General features: G+C 35.2%; 1 protein-coding gene across 1 annotated transcript; it reads left to right on the top strand.

The window, feature by feature from the left end:
* The first annotated feature begins 435 nt into the window (after nt 1-435).
* On the top strand, nt 436-19,669 carry LOC110284167 (cysteine-rich secretory protein 1). Its single transcript, XM_021149855.2, has 7 exons — nt 436-507; nt 4,489-4,605; nt 5,674-5,761; nt 8,257-8,402; nt 12,620-12,714; nt 15,834-15,922; nt 19,542-19,669. The coding sequence occupies exons 1-7, from the start codon at nt 436-438 to the stop codon at nt 19,667-19,669; spliced, it is 735 nt and encodes a 244-aa protein (XP_021005514.1).
* Nucleotides 19,670-20,055: the final 386 nt, after the last annotated feature.

Below are 20,055 nucleotides of genomic sequence, written 5' to 3' on the forward strand. Positions count from 1 at the left end.
CATATAAGCCATATAAACCCTCTCCAAGTTGTTTGTGGTCATGCTGTTTCACCACAGCAATAATAACCAGAACCAAGACATAGATTTACCCAGGTTTTTGAAAAACAAAACAAAACAAACAGACAGAACCTGATAGGAGTGATATGGCAGATTCTCAGTTCTAATTGGAATATGTATTCCTAACAGTATATTTATAAAGGGGTAGGAAACACTTATCCAGAATGGGCTTAGTCATACCATGTTAGTGCCCTGTCATGGTAATAACTGGAAGCTATTGATATTCTTGGAAGGACAAAGAAAGAATTGCTAGACTCCTAGAACCTGAAGAAAGGACCTACATTGCTTTCAGCTCAGAGCATTTGTAGTTGTGTTTCTCTGAACCCAATGCACTAAACATCATAATGCATGCCTTGTTCTCTTCTTTGTTCTCTAGCCATGGCATTAATGCTTGTGCTGTTCTTCCTGGCTGCTGTACTGCCCCCATCCCTTCTTCAAAATAGCTCTCAGGTATGAGTAAGCTTTATTATCTTATCAGAACAATTTAGGCAGCTATGAGGGCTATGCAATTAAGTAACTAGACAACTAGGTCACTCTTCAATTTTTTTTCCTTTGATTTTTTTTGAGTCAGGCTTTCTCTGTATGACACAGAACTCACTCCATAATCCAGGCACCTGCCCTTGCCTCCCAAGTGCTGGTATTAAAGGTGTGTGCAAACACTGACCAGCCTTCAAAATTTTAAAAGACTAGAGTCTGTAGTATCACAAATTACTCATTGATAGTTCAGAGCAGCTGACATTATTTTAAAATTATGGCAAATGTACTTGTAGCCCTAATTACAAGTGAATATTAAACATGGTTAGTTAGGTTGATTAAATTAAATATTTATGCTTATGCTATATCTAAATAAATAGGCATGCATTCATTACACAAAATAAATATTAAAGAAAAGGCTGGAGACAAATATATCATAATAAATATTGTATGAAGAACAATTAAGTTGTATTTTTGCAATATTGTTTAAATATAAATATTGATATTAATTTAAAATACCCTTTTCTTTTTAATGTGGTCAAGAAATAAAATGTACACATAATATTTGAACTATATTTGTATTGAATGTTTTATGTCTCTGGATTTATTTCCTAACAGTTAATGTTTTAAGAATTGTTATTAATTTATTTAATCTATTTCAGTGTGGTCCTCACAGAAACTTCATATTATATTTCAAACAGCACAACTTCAACATATATATATATATATACATATATATATATATATATATTTGTATCTCATTTTCATAAATATTGTGTGAAAGATTATTTTTCTATTTTCAAGTTTAAAAATTTTCTAGAATATAGGTAGGGGTGATGCTAAAAATCACTTGCCTAGAATGCACAAATCCCTGGGATTGATCCTCAGCAACACACACAAACACACACATGCACATTCACACAGAGCTGTTAAGTACATCTACAATGCAAGTAATAAAAATGAGCCAAATATTAACTATTTATAATATGTTCTTTTATTTAGATATTCCCAGTGAGGTTGAGCCATTCTTTTACATGATGGAGTATGTAGGACTAGCCAAGATATTCCTGATCTTGCTAGAAAGCTACTAAAAGTTAAAAGCATTGCACATTTCTGTAACCCTCATACTCTTCTCTGGTCTGGGCATTGGAGACAACTGGAATTCTTCAATAATAGGGAGTGCCAATTACTGGATAAACTTGTTTTGGAATGTAAGCTCTATGGTTTACTTTTTTTGTTACCATATCCAAATTAGAAATCTAGACACTATTTATAATATAGGTGTTTATTGACGTTGTTCATATTGTCAGTTTCTTAAACTGATTCTGTTTTATTGCACCTTTGAACTATCTATGCTCCCTCCATTCCTTCCTAAAGCCTCACTTTTTCCTTTGGTCCACTGATACCTCTTCAGAGAATTTCAAGATACAAATAGCAGAGCAATTTAGAGTCACCTTTGATGAATGAAGTTTTCTTTGAGAGTTATCATGAAGAACTGATTTCCCTGACATTCATTTCCATTCCTGTCTTAAATTTGTGCTGTTGTAATTATTAGGTCATATTACCTACTCAATATAAACCCTTTAACTAGTTTTTATCCTTACATTTCCGTGTTAATTGTATCGCTTTTAAAATATTACCATTGTCTGTCAAGAAAATAGAAGCACACTTATTGTCTCTTGCAGTTTTCAAAACCAAGGAAGGTAGGAAAAAAAAGCAGAAAATAATAATGGCTTTCTCATAAACCATATATTTTGTCTGTTTAGTGGATATTAGCCCAGAAACCTAGAATACCCAAGATACAACTTCCAAAACACAAGAAAATCAAGAAGGAAGATCAAAGCGTGGATACTTCATTCCTCCCTAGAATAGGAAATAAAATATCCATGGAAGGACTGGCAGAGACAAAGTTTGGAGCTAAGATGAAAGTATGGACCATCCAGAGACTGCCCCACCTGGGGGTCCGTCCCATAATCAGCCACCAAATGCAGACACTATTGCATAAGCGAGCCAGATTTTGCTGAAAAAACCCTGATATAGCTGTCTCCCGTGAGGCTTTGCCAGTGCCTGGCAAATATAGAAGTGGATGCTCACAGTCATTTATAGGATGGAACACAGGACCCCTAATGTAGGAGCTAGAGAAAGTATCCAAGAGCTGAAGGGGTCTGCAACCCTATAGGTGGAACAACAATATGAACTAATCAGTATCCGCAGAACTCATGTCTCTAGGTGCATATGTAGCAGAAGATGGCCTAGTTGGCCATCATTGAGAAGAGAGGCCCCTTTGTCTATAAAACTTTATATGCCCTAGAACAGGGGAAAGCCAGGACCAAGAAGTAGAAGTGAGTGGGTAGGGGAGCAGGGCGAAGGGAGGGTATAGGGAACTTTTGTGATAGCATTTGAAATGTAAATGAAGAAAATACCTAATATCTTATATATATATATATATATACATATATATATATATGAAGGATATATATATATATATATCCTTCAAAAAGAAAACAAGAAAAAAAAAGAAAGTTAACAACCTTAAGTAGGGTTTTCAGTTGAAATAGAATATCCAAGGAGATATTTCTTAGTGGATAAGCAAATTTTATACTCTTGCAAAGTATATTTTGGTTTCTATTACCTATCTCAAGTTGCCTAAATTCACCTGTAACTCCAACTCCAAAGGATCTACTATACTCCTCTGGCCTCTCCAGGCTCTTTACTCATCTACACAAACAAATATACTTAGTTAAAAACAAATACTTTTAGAAAATGATGCCTTTTCCTTAATAAGTAAATACTGAACATTATTGTTACTTTACTTTTTAATAAAATATGAGGATTTTCCAGCAACGACTTAAAAATGTACATTCTTTCTGTCTTATAAATCACTACTTGTGGCTGAAAAACAACAACAACAAAAAAAAAAAAACAAAGAAAAAAAAAAGATTCACTAGCTGTGAGATAGTCCTTGGCTCAAGGCATTCATTGGTGCTCTCAGAACATAAAACAACAGCTAGATGTGGACATTTTGCAAATACTGGCAACACAGTGTGAATAGATCTATGTGGCAAATGTCTGCAGAAATTTGAGGGAACTAAGGACTACAGGAAAGAGAAGCAATTTATCCAAGAAGTAAGATAAAATGTATGTGCAGTTCTGTCCACTGATAATTAAGCACTAACATCTTGCTCTACACTGTAGAAGAAGAGAGGATTTGAAGTATACTTCCATCAGCAAGGGGTATTTATATCTCTGCCAATTCTTATATCACTTTACCTATCTGTCCCACACAAACACAAACATGTGTAACTAAATATCAGCTTCTGAGTTAACAACAGGTTTATTAGTGTTCATTAAATTGTAAAGCCAGTAATACTCAAGAATTTCAAGAATCCATTGCTTACAAATTGACATGGATATTATATTAGACAATACCCTTTGGAGTGATCACAAAATTGTACTACATATAAAAATTCTCTTACTGTAATAGATAATTGAATGCATACATGTAGTGTGTCTAGACCTCCATAGTCTTACAAGCCTTCAAACTCTCTGTCAAAGTCTGGATATCTCTTTCAAAGATGTATAATAAATTATGTGTTTCATTCCTTAACACTTCCTTGCTATCGCCTAATTGTGTGGAAATGACTTAAGGTTCTCTACAATGCATAACTATCGTTATATTTTCTTAAATAAAATTTGATATTTGTAGCCTAGAAAAAATTTTTACTTTTTTTTTTTTACTTTTACTTTGGCATGCCATGAATTCATGCTTTATTCTCAAATTTCTGTTTCAAATGTTTCTGTTGAAAAGTAAGAGATGTTTTTAAGTTTTAGTTTCAAGGTCAAAGTCTAATATTTCTGAGCACTTGAATAATGACCTTCATTTACCTTAACCATTTTTTTACCAGTTTATGTAACCTTATCATACACTAATGTGACTTTCATTTTATTTCCCTTTAGGAAAACAGTCTTGAGAATCTTTCAACCACTAAAATATCAGTCCAAGAAGAGATTGTAAACAAGCACAACCAATTGAGACGAATGGTTTCTCCATCTGGCAGTGACTTACTAAAAATGGTGAGGGATCACATCAGGGCAGTGCATTTGGAGAGCTGTGTTTTGATCCTGCTGATAGCACCTGTGTTGTTTAAAAGTGTTTGGCTCTACTTTAGTATCTATTTATTAAAATACTTATTGTTTTGTTCATGTGCGTGAATATCTATGTCTGTATATCTATATATTATGACATGTAAGACCCAAGTTCATTTTCTCCTTCTTTGTCTTCAGCCATGATATGATTAGAGTAGAATTTACTAAATTCCCTTTATAACAGTGACTCACTGGTGTTATGGAGCTATATCAATTACAGCCACAGAACTAAAAATAAACCTTTTTACTTTTCTCTTTAGTGATAAGGCACTGTGTTATTGCCTCTCCCTCTCTTAATCTAGGGTCAGAACATGACCTTTCATCTAAACTGTCTTCTGACATGGATCCAGATCTAAAGCCTATATTTTTTAAAAATTCATTCAACTTGTAGAAAGAGAAACTAGCATTTATGAGGTAACTTTTTACAGGTGTGAAAATAGTCTTAGTGATTCCTGTAGTACAGCAACTGTGTAAAGTCTTTATGGTTACTGGTGTGATCTCAGTAAGTCATTATACTATTAAATAATTTAGTATCTTTGGTGATCTTAGGAAGACAGACTACTTGGACTTCTTTGAAATAGAAAAAGGCATACATAAGTGGGATGAACATTGTATATAGGTTATGAAACTACCAAGCAGACAATGACACAGGGAAAAGTGTGTGGAAAGTATGTGAAGAGGAAGGAAATAGAACATGTGTGACATCAAAGGGAAACTGTGCGTGAGAGAGCATGGGAGGATGAGCAGGCTCAGGAAGATGGGAGCAAAAAGCATGTAAAAATAAGCTTATTATAAATGTCACAATGAAAGTTGGTCGTACACTAACATAAAAATTTAGATATATACTATTATATTTATTGACTATGATGAAGTTCATATGGTGCCTACAGAAATCTTGCAGTGATATAAGCTAGTCCTACCAGCCTGCCTGCAAAGATAATGTGCCTTTGAAGATGTATTATTATTTATAGCTATCTCCTTTTTTTTTCTCTCTAGGAATGGAACTATGAAGCTCAAGTGAATGCTCAGAAATGGGCAGACATGTGTACATTCAGTCACAGTCCTATAGAACGCAGGACAACTAGTATGTGAACTCAAAATCACTTATGTATGAATGGAGAATAACATAGGAGGTCCCAGTTTCTCATATTGTGTTAACAAAACTTTTCAAAATGAACACCTATTTTGATACTGTCTTTTAAAAGAATTTAAACATCTTTGGACCAGAATGTCTCAGAGAGGCTCCATATTATGCTAATTGGCTGTTTTATATTTTACAAAAATTGTCTCAGACCATGCCAGCTTTGTGTCTTATAACTAGATCACAAGTGAAACAAGGTAGGGATCATCTCTTTATCTCCTTTAAAGTTTACTAGCAAGATGTTGTCGAAAGGACCCTGATATAGCTTTCTCTTGTGAGGCTATGCCGGGGCCTAGCAAACACATTAGTGGATGCTCACAGTTAGCTATTGGATGGATCACAGGGCCCCCAATGGAGGAGCTAGAGAAGGTACCCAAGGAGCTAAAGGTGTCTGCAACCCTATAGGTGGAACAACAATAAGAACTAACCAGTACTCCCTGGAGCTCCTGTCTCTAGCTGCATATGTATCAGAAGATTGCCTAAATGGCCATCAGTGGAAAGAGAGGCCCATTGGTCTTGCAAACTTTATATGCCTCAGTACAGGGGAATGCCAGGGCCAAAAAATGGGAGTGGGAGGGATAGGGGAGTGTGGGGGAGAGTTTAGGGGACTTATAGGGTAGCATTGGAAATGAAAATGAAGAAAATACCTAATTAATAAAATAAAATAAAATAAAATAAGATTAAAGGATGAAACTACAAATTAAAGTAATATGATGGGGCTTGAAATTAGAATCTCCTTTTAATTTTATCCTATTAGTTTTTATTTATGTGTATGTGTGTCTTGTGTATATTTATGCACATGTGAATGTATGTGCTTAATCAGAAGAGTGACTCTAGAGATCAGAAGGCATTGTATTTTCGGGAGCTGAAGTTACAGTGGTTTTGACCCATTCCATGTGGATGCTACAAGTTGAATTCAAGTGTGCTAAAGTAGCAGGATATGCTCTTATCTGTTCAGGGGCTTTTCCAGCCCTCTGTAATTAGAATTTCTAAATTTCGATCATTTAAGCCAGTATCTGATCTACCTTGTTTTGTTGTTTTCTTTTTGTTTTTATATTGTTTATTTGTTTGTTTGTTTGTTTTTAGTCAGGGTTTCTCTCTGTATTCCAGGCTATTCTGGAACAGAGTCTGTAGACCGGGCTAGCCTCAAACTCATGGAGATCTACCTGCTTCTGCTTCTAGAGTGCTGAGATTAAAGATATCTCCATAAGTGGTAGCTTCTCTGATGATGTGGCTTGTTCATGTTTATAAGATATATTTTTAATTATAAAAATGTATTTTATCTGAGCAACTCATTCTTCATTTTTTTCTCAAAAAAAACCCAAATATTTTCATTAGCTTTCATTACTTCTTTTGTTGTTTTTGGTTTGGTGGAATACAGATCTCACTGTATAGTACAGGAGTTCTTCAAATACATAATCTTGTGTAAGATAGCAATGTGTATGTGGCAAATTCTGTCTTCATTTTTGGTGACAGCAACTTATGTACATTCTGGGTAGCTGATAATTATATTAAGTTAAAAATATATTATTAGACATAATCTTTGCATGAGGATGTATAGAAATTATGAGAACATAAATAAATGGACTATGAGATACAGTACTTCTTGAAACATTACAAATGGTAATCTCTGGATGAATTTGAAAATCATTTAATTATCTCTTATTAAGGTTGTACTTCATAGCTATCACTATTTTAATCACATAGTGTTTAAAATGTTTATTTTAAGTGCTTTAACATTCAGTTAATGTATAAATTAATTTTGAATTTGCAGAAATTGAGAAAATACTAATCTATTTATTGGGTGTTAAAGTTGATTTTTCTCCATTCTTGGAAGAATATTTAGCTCATGAAATTTTAATTTTATACTTAAGGCATGACCGATAAATGTTAAAAGTATTGTTTCTTCTATTTTTGTTTGATTTGTACTTGTAAGTAATGACTATGAAAAGGCTTACACAAAACAATCATGCTAAATATGTATCAATTCACATGAAAAACATCTCTAGTTAGAACAGAAGAGAAATTAAATAAGTTAGTATTTTTATTTTCTAAGACTTCAAATCAACATTTGTTACATATGAAACAAACATACAAAATACACCCTCCCTCATACATATTCACACAGGTATGCTGAATTTAATGTGTCAATGAATCAATTTAAGAAGAGAAGCTACTTAGAAAAAAGACTTCTGTATCTATTCAGTTCATATGCTGTTCAGCCCACAAATTGAATGTCTGTGGCTACTGTTCAGATGAATGATCAAGTCTGAAGCTTGCCTCTTATGAAATAATCAAAAGTAACTGTGAGCAATGTCTTTAAAGAGCAGTAATTCTGCTTTGTATAGCCTCCCTCTATCTCCCACTCCCTCTCTCCCTCTCTCTCTTCTTTTTTTCTTTCCTGCTGCCTTAATGATTGGTCTATTTCTTTCCCAAAGATTTAAGATGTGGTGAGAATTTGTTCATGTCATCTTACCTTGCATCATGGTCTTCTGCAATCCAAGAATGGTATAATGAATACAAAGATCTTACGTATGATGTTGGCCCAAAGCAACCTGATAGTATAGTCGGACATTATACTCAGGTAAGAAAAAATATTTTCTCTATAAATGAGAGGCAAGAAAATTATTGGAATTACTTGATCAGGGCTGCACATCAGCTTTTTTGGCTCCTGAAGGAGAATGAGAACAATTTTCCCAAAGTTTTCTTTCCAGAACCCCTGACAGCTGATTTCCAGACAAATGAGGTGACTGCATTAGCAAGAATTATACAATTGTGCCTCAATTCAGGCCACTGTCAAATAGTGCGTACCAAAGCTAAGAGAGAAAGTAAAGTGCTAAGGGGATTCTGAATGGCTGATTGGAGAGAAGATCCAGATATGGTATAGGCAGATGTCTAAGTCAAGGGTTGGTTTGTTTGTTTGTCCAATAAAACATCATGAGAAAAAGCAAAGTGGGGAGGAAAGGGTTTATTTGGTTTATACTTCTAGGTTGCTGTTCATCACCAGAGGAAGTCAGGACAGGAATTTAGACACTGCAGAAACCTGGAAGCAGGAACTGATACAGTTGTGTTGGAGGGTGTTACTTGAATGCTTCCTGTGCCTTGTCAGCCCTCTTACTTATAGAATCTAGGACCACCAACCCAGGGATGGGCCAACAACCATGAGCTGGGAAGTCCTTCATTGATTAGTAACTATGACTTACATCTATATCTTCAGGAGGCATTTTCTCACTTGAGGCTTCTTCTTCTCTGATGACTCCAACTTTGTCAAGTTGCTACACAAAACAACCAGTACAACTGTCCCCTTGTCAAATTAACACACAAGCAAATGCATTACTTTTGAACCACAAACTTTTTTTTCTTATTTATCTCCAACAAATTACGTTTATATACAAATAACTTTAAAAGTCCCACAGTATTTACAAATTTAAAAGCATAAAAATTTCAATCTCATTAAAAATTCAAAATGTCTTCTAAAAGTATAAAGTTTCTCAGTAGTCCATTCTTGTAAAAATCTAAATTAAATGTAATGTATTTTTCAAGAGGGAAGAAGCACAGCATGATCACAATCTGAAACAAGCAACTGCTAAACCCCAACAGTTTAAATAACTCAATGCCCAGTGTCTGGGATCCACACATGACCTTCTGGGCTCTTCCAAATGGCTTGGATCACCACTCTATCTCTGTCTCCTGTGACTAGGCAGCTTGTCTTCTAGGCTCCTGCTGGCTCCATTTCACTGATGTTGCTGTTATTGGTGGTGGTGGCATGGTATTATAATTTCCAAAAATACTGAGGTCTTCTGCTACAACTGGGCTGTAATTTCAGGTATAGCATTTCATAGGCTCTCTACCTGATACCAAGTCTCAAATTCAATGCATGACATATTCAGTCCTAGTTCTTCAACTGCCACTGAGGTTTCACCTTCATTAATGGCCTCTCCTGACCTCTAAGAATGCCAAACTTCAGCTATTCTCCATGTATCTTCCATGCCTTCAAAATTAGTAACATTACCAAGTCTAGCAGCCAGCAAAAGGTACAACTTTGGCCACATAATCTGGAATGTGGCTTCTCAGTGCCCTCAGGGAAACACTTCCCAGCAGATTTCAACTTAGTGATGATAGTCACTTCTTTTTTTTTTTTTATTAGGTAATTTCCTCAATTACATTTCCAATGCTATCGAAAAAGTCCCCAATACACTCCCCCCCCCCCAGTTCCCCACCCACCCACCCCCACCCCTTGGCCCTGGCATTCCCCTGTACTGGGACATATAAAGTTGGCAAGTCCAATGGGCCTCTCTTTCTAGTGATGGCCTACTAGGCCATCTTTTGATACAAATGCAGCTAGAGACAAGAGCTCTGGGGTACTGGTTAGTTCATAATAATGATCCACCTATGGGGTTGCAGTTCCCTTTAGCTCCTTGGGTACTTTCTCTAGCTCCTCCATTGGGGGCCCTGTGATCCATCCAATAGCTGACTGTGAGCATACACTCCTGTGTTTGCTAGGCCCCGGCATTGTCTCACAAGAGACAGCTATATCTGGGTCCTTTCAGCAAAATCTTGCTAGTGTATGCAATGGTGTCAGCGTTTGGAAGCTGATTATGGGATGGATCCCTGGATATGGCAGTCTATCACCACTAATCTTATCTCCAGCTGACCAACATCAACTGTCCTCAAAACATGAAGGTTTACTTCAGTAGTTCTGGTATCTCATTAGAGACAGTTGATTATTTATTTATTTATTTATTTATTTATTTATTTATTTATTTATTTATTTATTTTTTGCTCTAGATAACAAGAACTGCAGAAACTTAAAGTAAAATAGAAAATGGCCCTAATGACCCTAATAGAGTCTTTATTCTTCCCTTTGAAATTTCACATGCCAGGCCTTCCTCTTCGGTACTGTTCAACATTCTTATCTTTCAAGTTATTAAATCATCCCTCAGGTTTTTTAATGTAAAATGGCTTTTCTAGCTCAAAGTTCCAAAGTCCTTTCAAAATCCTCCCTAAAATATGGTCAGGGATGTCACAGCAATACCCCACTATGGTTTTACCAAAATATATCTGCAATATATTCAGGGTTCTCTAGAGTCACATATCTTATGGAACGAATCTCTCTCTCTCTCTCTCTCTCTCTCTCTCTCTCTCTCTCTCTCTCTCTCTCTCTCTCTCTGTCTGTCTCTGTCTCTCTCTGTCGCTTTCACATTTATATTTGAGATCCTAAAAGGATATACCTCAAGTGATACTGCTAATTATTCTAAATTTACAATGCATTTAGGGTTGTATGAGGGGTAGCTATATCATATTACATATTATTATGACCTAGTTATTGTTTATGCATTTGTGATTCTACAAAGGATAGTAATATCTTATTAGGTATTATTATCACCTAGTTATTGTTTGCATTTGAACCTGAAATATTATTTGCGTCAAAATGACAAGGGGTGGATTATGATCAGTTGCCAACATGACCATATCTGGAATGAACTATAACCAAAAAAAGAACACATATCTGTTTTCTGGATCTGAAGGCTAAAAGACAATATGTCTTTTATCAGGATCTTGAGTCTGGAAGACAGAAGCTTTTGATGAGGATACTGAGGTGGGATCACACACACACACACACACACACACACACACACACACACACACACTTTTTGATCTGTATCAACATATGCCTTTAATCCAGATCTTAAGGCATACCTTTAATCTGGGCCATATCTTCTGCTAGAGGCCTATATAAGGACAATGAAAAAAGAAAAGGTTCTTTCACTCTTTACTTGCTTATATTTTCTTGTCCAGCATGTTCATTGGAGTCTACTATTTTAGGATTCTGGGTTCTACAGAAGACCAGTTGAAATATGCATCCATGTAAGATTGAGCAACTACTAGATTTTTGGAGTTGCCATTCACAGCTGGTCATTGCTTGGTTAGTTGGATTGCAGTCTGTAAGTCATTACAATACACATACACATTCATTTCATAAGTTCTCTGACTCTAGAGATCCTTGACTAATGTAGCAGCAAACAACTCCAATTCCTTGATCTGATCAGATCCTACAGGCTGAGATACTTGAGCTGAAACCTGGTTTCAGGAAGGAACCAGAAAATTCAAGATCAGATCTCTACACAGAAGCACTCACCACACACAACTTTCAGGAAATATAAATGATTACTGAGTGGTAGCCTTTGTCCAGGCTTGACCAGAAAGGTTTGCAAGTCAGTCATGATCTCTGTCCAATAGGGAAGGCAGATACTCATGGCCATGTGTTAGCATCCAACTGAACACCTCTTCTGTGATTCTGGGAGGAATTCATGGACCCTTGGTTGGCTGACTAGGAATTGACATAATATCCATGTTATTCTCTTGTAGTTTATTGTAGTTAGGAAGCAGAGAAATTCTACATCTTACCAGGGTCTTCCTGGTATCCATGGCTTTATGATGTCTTTCATTTTTGACATGAAGATCATTGGCCTCACCCTAGCCTTTGCTTTCTCATATTCTTGGAAACTGTCAAAAATGCACTTGAAGAATACCAGAGTTCTTGAGATGAGGCAGGAACAGTTTCTAGCCTCCCTAAACTCCCCTATGTGCTTTCTGTAAGCTTTACTGGAGTAGCTTATTAAAAAATAGCCTCTGATTGCTCTTTTAACATTTGTAGTCTGATTCAATCATTTAATTAAGTCCAGAAGGCATATAGCAGCAAATTATACCAAATGTTTTTTAAGTTTACATTGTCTAATTGTTTTTCTGCATTATTTTTTTTCACTGACATATGCTCCATATTCATTCCTGGGTGTGCAGGTTGTTTGGAATTCAACTTTCCAAGTTGCATGTGGAGTTGCTGAATGCCCTGAAAATACACTGAGATACTTTTATGTTTGTCAATATTGTCCTGTGTAAGTATGCAATTTAAAGTTCATTTTCAACAACATCAAATGCAATTTAACCTTTTTAATTGTCATAGTGCAAAAAATGATAAAAGATTTACATTAAACATGGAAAGGGAAATTCAAATTTTTAAATACTCCCCTTTGTTGAAACTTACTATACAAAATTTGTGAAATGGCTAACTCATCAGTTCTATAAATCACACTCAGAAACTTTCAACCTATGCTTAATTTTTTTTTCTCTTCCCTCTTCAGTTGGAGTTTTCTGTACTCATGGTGACCACAAAACATAGGGATAGTCACAGTCAAATTTTCAGTTATGGCTAAGTTTATACTTTACAAAGGAATCTGTTAATATTAGGAAAAGGGTGATCATTACTGAATAACACAAGATAGTGATCGCAGAGTTTCCACTAAACTAGTCCTACTTCTGATTATATAGGCTGTTATATTTTCTTATAGTTATTTATCTTTTGAGAATTTCATAACGGAGTACTAAATTTGCATAATTTTTATCCTTTCCATCTCTTCCTCCCAATCTTCCAAGCCCACATTCCCTCTCAAATTCATGAGGCCATCTGTAAATTATATTGTTATACACATACATGTTCTATACATAGAATGTATGTGTATAACATGTATTTGTATAACAATATAATTTACATACATATATACACACACATAATACCATTGATTTCATTTAGTGTTGCTCTGATGTTTAAGTGTTTCGGGTTGACCACCTTGTACAGGAAAACCTATCATGAGACTCCACCCTGGAGATTCCCTTTCTCAATATCCATGATTATGCAAAACTCTTTATCCAAAGCATATATAGCTTTTGGTTGCCTCTCAGTACTTGAAGATGAGACCCTTTTGGTGAAAATATCACACACTTCAGAAACAGTAGGTAGAGGAAGTGAACTGGAACTGACTTGGAAGGCTACTTGCTGTAGACCATCTCTCATAGTATGAGAATATGCTATGAAAACTTCCAAAGGTGAAAATAATCAACAATTATATCTTCCTGTAAAGCCATAACAATGACCAGTCCAGTTGCTATTGCTTTCAAGGCCTTATGTTTATGGATCTATGGATCTGTGATTCTGGGAGGAATTCATGGACCCTTGGATGGCTGACTAGGAATTGACATAATATCCATGTTATTCTCTTGTAGTTTATTGTAGTTAGGAAGCAGAGAAATTCTACATCTTACCAGGGTCTTCCTGGTATCCATGGCTTTATGATGTCTTTCATTTCACATGTGCACATATCCACAAAGACCAGAAAAGAGCATTAAATCCCTTGGATCGGGAGTAAAAAGTGGTTATGACCTATTTTACATGGGTGTTGGGAATCAAATTAGAATCCTCTGCAAGAACAGCAAATTTTCTTAACCACTGGACCATCTTTCCAACCTCTTGTTGCTACCTTATAACTATAAGAATTTATTAAATCAGACAGCAAAGTCATTTTTAGAAGTCTTTAAAGTATTTTAAATAATTAAGAAAGATATAATCTTAACTCTTTGCTTCTCAGAATTTCCTAAAAATTCTAAAAAACAAAAATCCCATTCATTCAGATCTTGATTTTGAAATTAAAAACTTACTAAAGAAACAGAAATAAACCGTTTGTACTCTTCATTTAAAAAGTGAAAGGGATGAATGTATATTCATAACCTGCCAACTTTTTTCATTTAAAAAGATTGTAATCACATTTGCATGTCTTTCTGTCCAGGAGTGGTTTGTGCACATTGGGGCAGATGTCTGTGGGAGCCAGAGGCATCAGATTGCCTAGAACTGGCATCACAGACAGTTGCAACCCAACTGAAATGGGTACTGGGAATCAAACTCCAAGTATTGCCCAAAGAAATAGGCACTCTGAAGGGCTGAGACATCTCCCCACGTTTATTTGTATCTTTTCTTATAGGAAACCTATACAAGAGGAGGGTGAGAGTTTTTCTAAATCAAATTTTTAAATGATTCAATTGTATACTGTAGGTAATACAGATGGTGAAGCATGTCAGTTCAAGAGAAAGATTATGAAAGAATTTTCAAGCATGTTTCTGTTATTAAGTATAATGCAAGGAAAGAAGCTACTGGAATCCATCCATCTGTCAGGTCAAATGAGAAGCATCTTGAACCTAGGAGAGTCAGATATGAATAAAGAGAAGCAAGTGACACAGGTTGTGCAATACTTTGCTTTTTCTATTAGATTGCTCATAGACTCTATATGCTGTGTTCTGCATATAGAGTAGTGGTTATGCTAAAAGCCCTTGGACTGCACACACACACACACACACACACACACACACACACACACACACAGACATAGACACAGACAGACAGACAGACACACACCTTGATGCAATGAAGAATCTGAATTTTCCTATGACAATCAGTAAAGTGATAGTCCTAACTAGGCAGTGTAGCCACAAGTACTGCTAAGTTTAGATGATTTATTATAAAATCTCTTACTTGAATATCCTCATTTTTGATAAGCATAAATTCTCATACCTTCCTGCTACATTTAGAGACTATCAAACCTTCATATGCATGGGGCCTTTCAGAATTACTCATTTAAGTTCTTGAAACTCAACCTGTCACTTGGTAACCTGTTCTATATTACAGGATTTACAGCTTTTTTCTGTACCTACCTAATCTATGAAAGTAGCTTTTCCACATAACCTATATTGCACTGTCTTAGGAATTTTCCAGGCTTATCAAGTAATGAAGAGGGTATTTTAACATTAAAATATCTCTAGAATTTTAGACTCTATTTCAGTTTCTCAGGTTCTAAAATAATGGTTGATGAAAAAAGTATGCATGGATTAATTATTTCCTTACTATACATCTATGTCAGAATTCTCTTAGAAAATGTTAGGTTTTTGTTATGGTATTCTATTGAAGGTTTGTAACAGTAATTCAAATATATATATATATAATTACATGTCTAAATCTATGAATCTATCATCTATCTATCTATCTATGGAAATTTATGATTATATGTCTGAATCTATGAATCTGTCTGTCTGTCTGTCTGTCTATCTATCTATAATTTGGTGATATATGCAAACAGTGTGTAATGAGAAAAATTAAAATCATCTGATGATTTTGCATATCGAATTTCAGAGGCAATTATCAAGGAAGGCTATACACACCTTACACAGTAGGAGCGCCGTGTGCCAGTTGTCCTGATCACTGTGAAGATGGGCTGTGCAGTAAGTTTATTAACATAATATTAATATAATAACATAGAATGACAACCTGCTTTAAGATTTAATACTTGCAAAAGACAAAAACGTACTTAACATCATTTAAAATTTTTCAAGTAGTTCATTTATCCCCTTTTCTTCAGAATCACAGCTCTCTCCTCCTCCCTCACACAGCCCCTCCCCCACCCCTCCCATTCACCTCTTAGAAGTAGGAGGTAACACCTTGGGTACCAGCTCACTGTGGCAGCTTAAGTCACTAAATCACAGCAGGACTAGGCACATCATCTCCTACAGAGGCCAGAAAAGGGGAACAAGATAAACAAGGAGATACAGTATAAGCATAAGAACCCCTCCAGTTGTTTTGGAAACTTACAAATGTCAAGTTGCACATCTCCTACATATGTTAACATCATTTTATTTTTGAATGACAGATTTTCTTTTGTTTAAGATGTGTGTACTTTTGACATTGAAAAAAGTAATATTTCATTTAGTTTAAAGAAACCATTAAAATCAGTGAACACTTGAAACTATACTGGAATAGTTGCTACTGGAGTCTACAAAAATATTTCTGAGGATGTAATTTAATACAATTTAAAGTGAAGTTTCTTAGTCTCAAAGTTGGCATTTTAAAAAGAGGAAGCATTACAAATTTATGGAGTTGAAATAATAAAACCTGAGTCAGCCCTGAGAAAGAAAACAGATACTAAATTTTTTTGCCCACCAAGAAGCTTAGCACAATAAATTTTTAGGATGCTCCAGAGCATCAATGGATTTTTTTTTATTAAATTCCATTTTTGTTTACTTGTGAATGTATTTGTGTCTTTCTAAAAAGTCCAAGCATACACATATGTGTCATGGCACATATGTGTGATTATGTGTTGAAGTTAGAGGACAGTTTATATGGACTTGTTCTCTCCTTCCATGATATGAGTATGGGAGACTGACAGCAAATCACCAGGTTTAGTGTCAAGTACTTTACCCTGCACCATCTCCCTGGCACAGGATGTGATTTGAAACCATCCATTTAATCAATCATTACATGTTTTTCTTTAGACAACTTTTCTGTGAAGTTTTAGAGTCTAAATAAAAGCTATGCATAGATTACAAACTATAGTATTTCATCACAGAAATGGAGTAAGATGGATGCCATAGTATTCCATTTTAAGTCTTATTATGTAAATACATACAAAACATAAATGTAATCTCACCATTTTGTTGGCAGAGGAAGGAGAATCAGGAGTTCAAATCAGGGTTGGAATGTGGATCAAACTCCTGGTCATCTCAGGCTACACAAAAAAACCTAAAACAGCAATAAAGTATAAAAGTGGAATATGGTACCAAAATTAATATGTTACATTCTGGTGGCAACTTTCTAGAATTTTTGTGCATTTCTGAATGGATTTTGGAATTCTTCATAATTGATTTGTATAGATAATATTTTTATGTACTAGTAATATCAATAATATACACTAAAGAAGAAAGGGCCATACATTCACAACTTTGCTTTGCGCTAATAAAACAGCCCATCCTATTAGTAAAAGCCAATTGAAGGACTTTAAACAAGAATAGAAAAGTGAAAATCCTTAATTTTTATTTTTGCCTTTCATATAATTATTTATCTGTGATTTAGGCTGTTGTTAGTTTTGAAATAGGTTCTCATCACATAACCAAAGCTCATCTAAAAATCAGTGCTCCTGTTCTTCCTATACCTTTCTCCCAAGTGTTGTGGAAATTGTGTTTTATAAAGAGCTCTTAGAAAAAGCATAATGAAAGAGCCAAATATGAAGTGTAGATTCAGAATCATACAGTCATCTTTACAATATTATTGCAAAAGTTATGAAATTTGATTGTGGAGAGAGAAAGGACATAGAATAATAATATATTTTCGTTAATTGTACTTGTTCAATGCTGATGAATATATAATCTATGAGGGAATGGAAAGAGGATTGGGCATGTGCCTGCAGTAATACTTCTTGGGGTATGAAATTAGCAGTAACCTGATTGTATGAGCTTGGTTTTGGTATGAGTAAAACAATGAGACATTGTTTCCATAAATACCATAGTGCAGATGATAAAGAAGACCTTATTTTCAATTCTTTGGTAACTGGGAGTTGCCAATTCTCTGAGAATGTATGAACTGAATGTAAATTTGTGAGCTCTGAATACATATCAAAGACATGACGAAGATTATAGGGTAATGAATTTAGAATAAGTTTTCTTTGAGTTTGTAGTCATTGGTGAATATCTGCATATAAGTGTTTAATAATCAGATCAACCTTTTCCACAATATACCTTTCCAAATCTGTATTCATAAGATTACCTCCTCTGACATGAAAAAGAGAACATCCTAGAATGAAAATGTCTATAACATGTCATTTTAAGGGCCAGCCTCAGCAGTTTTGCTGACCCCTCCCCTATGGCTAGCCCTGTGTGCTGTCTCCTTGATCCCTAGGCTAGCTTCCTAGGCTAACCAAACCAGTTTAACCCAAAATGCTTGAAGCTACTGCTCACATTTTTCAGACCATTCCCTCCTCCCCTATGGCTGGCCTGCAGAAAGCCAGCTACTACTCACTCAGTTCCCTGTAGCCCCATGAAATAAAAACACTAAAGACTGATATTATATTAGCCAGATTTATAACAGTAAATCTCCAACCTAAAAACACCCATGCAAACAACACACAACTCAGTTAATATAAATGCAAGCAGAATGCCTATATTGGGAAAATATACCCTACACTCTTATATTACTTAGCTATGAAATCCCTATCTACTCGTACTTCCTCCAGGCCACATGAGTCTGCTCCAACTTCTACCTCTTCCTCCATCATCTTCTTTCCCCACACTGCTCTTCTCTTCTTCCTCCTTCTCTCGCCTCTCTAAAACTTTCATCTCTGCCTTTCCTTCCACTGCCCAATCACAAGCTCTATCTTTTAAGATTATATCTGACATCACCTGAGTATGTGATCTACTCCTCCTCTAGGCACTCCTCTTGAGGGAGCAGATAATAAAAAATGCAATCCACAAGACATGTCTAGTATATTCATAGAAAGAGGCCACTAGGCACAGTTGATAAAGAACATTTTAAAGAAACTTGTTGTGCTGAGAATATTTAAATATTTAAATAGTTTAAATATTAACACTATTAAAATTTAAAAGTACTTGCATAATAACCACCATTTTAGTGAGGTTCTTTTTCAATGCTTATTTTTATTTCATATTATGACTATTTGGTAGCATTTATGTTCATGTGTTTATATGTACCACATTCGTGCTTGTTTACCCTGGAGACCAGAAAAAAAAATAATAAGGCATTGGAACTGAAGGTGGTCATAAGCCCCCATGTGGACGGTGAAAACCAAAACCAGGTTTTCCATAAGAATATCTAAGGATTCTAATCAATAATCCATCCTTACAACAGCTAGATAGTCTAGTTCTACAAAGAACCACTCAGTTTAATTTTCTTGAGCTTTTGTGAATTAAGAAATCCAACAATTTCACAAAGCTGCAGTTTAAAAGATAGCCATTCATTTGCTCAATCCCCTGTTCTAATTCATATAAGTATTATTTTATTGCCGTTAACAGAGGAAAATAATAATGAAGTAATGAATATTTTTCTTTATTTCAGCCAATAGTTGTGGACATGAAGATACATATAATAACTGTAAAGATCTGAAGAAGATGCTATCCTGTGAACATGCACTTCTTAAAGAAGGTTGCAAAGCTACATGCCTCTGTGAAGGCAAAATTCACTAAATTTCCTATACAGGTAGCCAGGACCATGTAGAGAAATATCATACCCTCCAGTGAGGCTTATCACATCCCACCAAGAAAGTATAGATTTAGTACATTGAAATAATTCCAGATGGTAAAGATTCTGTTTCTTCCTGTTTTACAGAAATAATTTACACCAAATATTTTAAAATAACAAATTTGATAATACCTTTGTACCTTGACATATGAAATCTGTGACACATTTACGGAGTAAAGCCTAACCCAGGATTATACATTGTCTGTATGACTAAAGTCACTAAAACTCATATGAGTAATGTTCCCAGAGCACAATGAAGTAAGGGAATAGAAAACATATAGTTCCTGTGTAACAGTCAGTCATCTTTTCTAGCTCTACCTAGTTAAATCTC

Source organism: Mus caroli, unplaced genomic scaffold (genome assembly GCF_978045245.1).
Source record: "Mus caroli unplaced genomic scaffold, Mus_caroli_1 scaffold_18, whole genome shotgun sequence".
Classification (NCBI taxonomy): Eukaryota; Metazoa; Chordata; class Mammalia; order Rodentia; family Muridae; genus Mus; species Mus caroli.

Bases quoted from the DNA above. Each gene is read 5' to 3' on its own strand.
- LOC110284167 (XM_021149855.2), top strand. From the start codon at position 436: ATGGCATTAATGCTTGTGCTGTTCTTCCTGGCTGCTGTACTGCCCCCA. The intron at 4,606-5,673 runs GTGAGGGATCAC...TTTTCTCTCTAG, and splicing joins GCAGTGACTTACTAAAAATG to GAATGGAACTATGAAGCTCA. The intron at 12,715-15,833 runs GTAAGTATGCAA...ATCGAATTTCAG, and splicing joins GTTTGTCAATATTGTCCTGT to AGGCAATTATCAAGGAAGGC.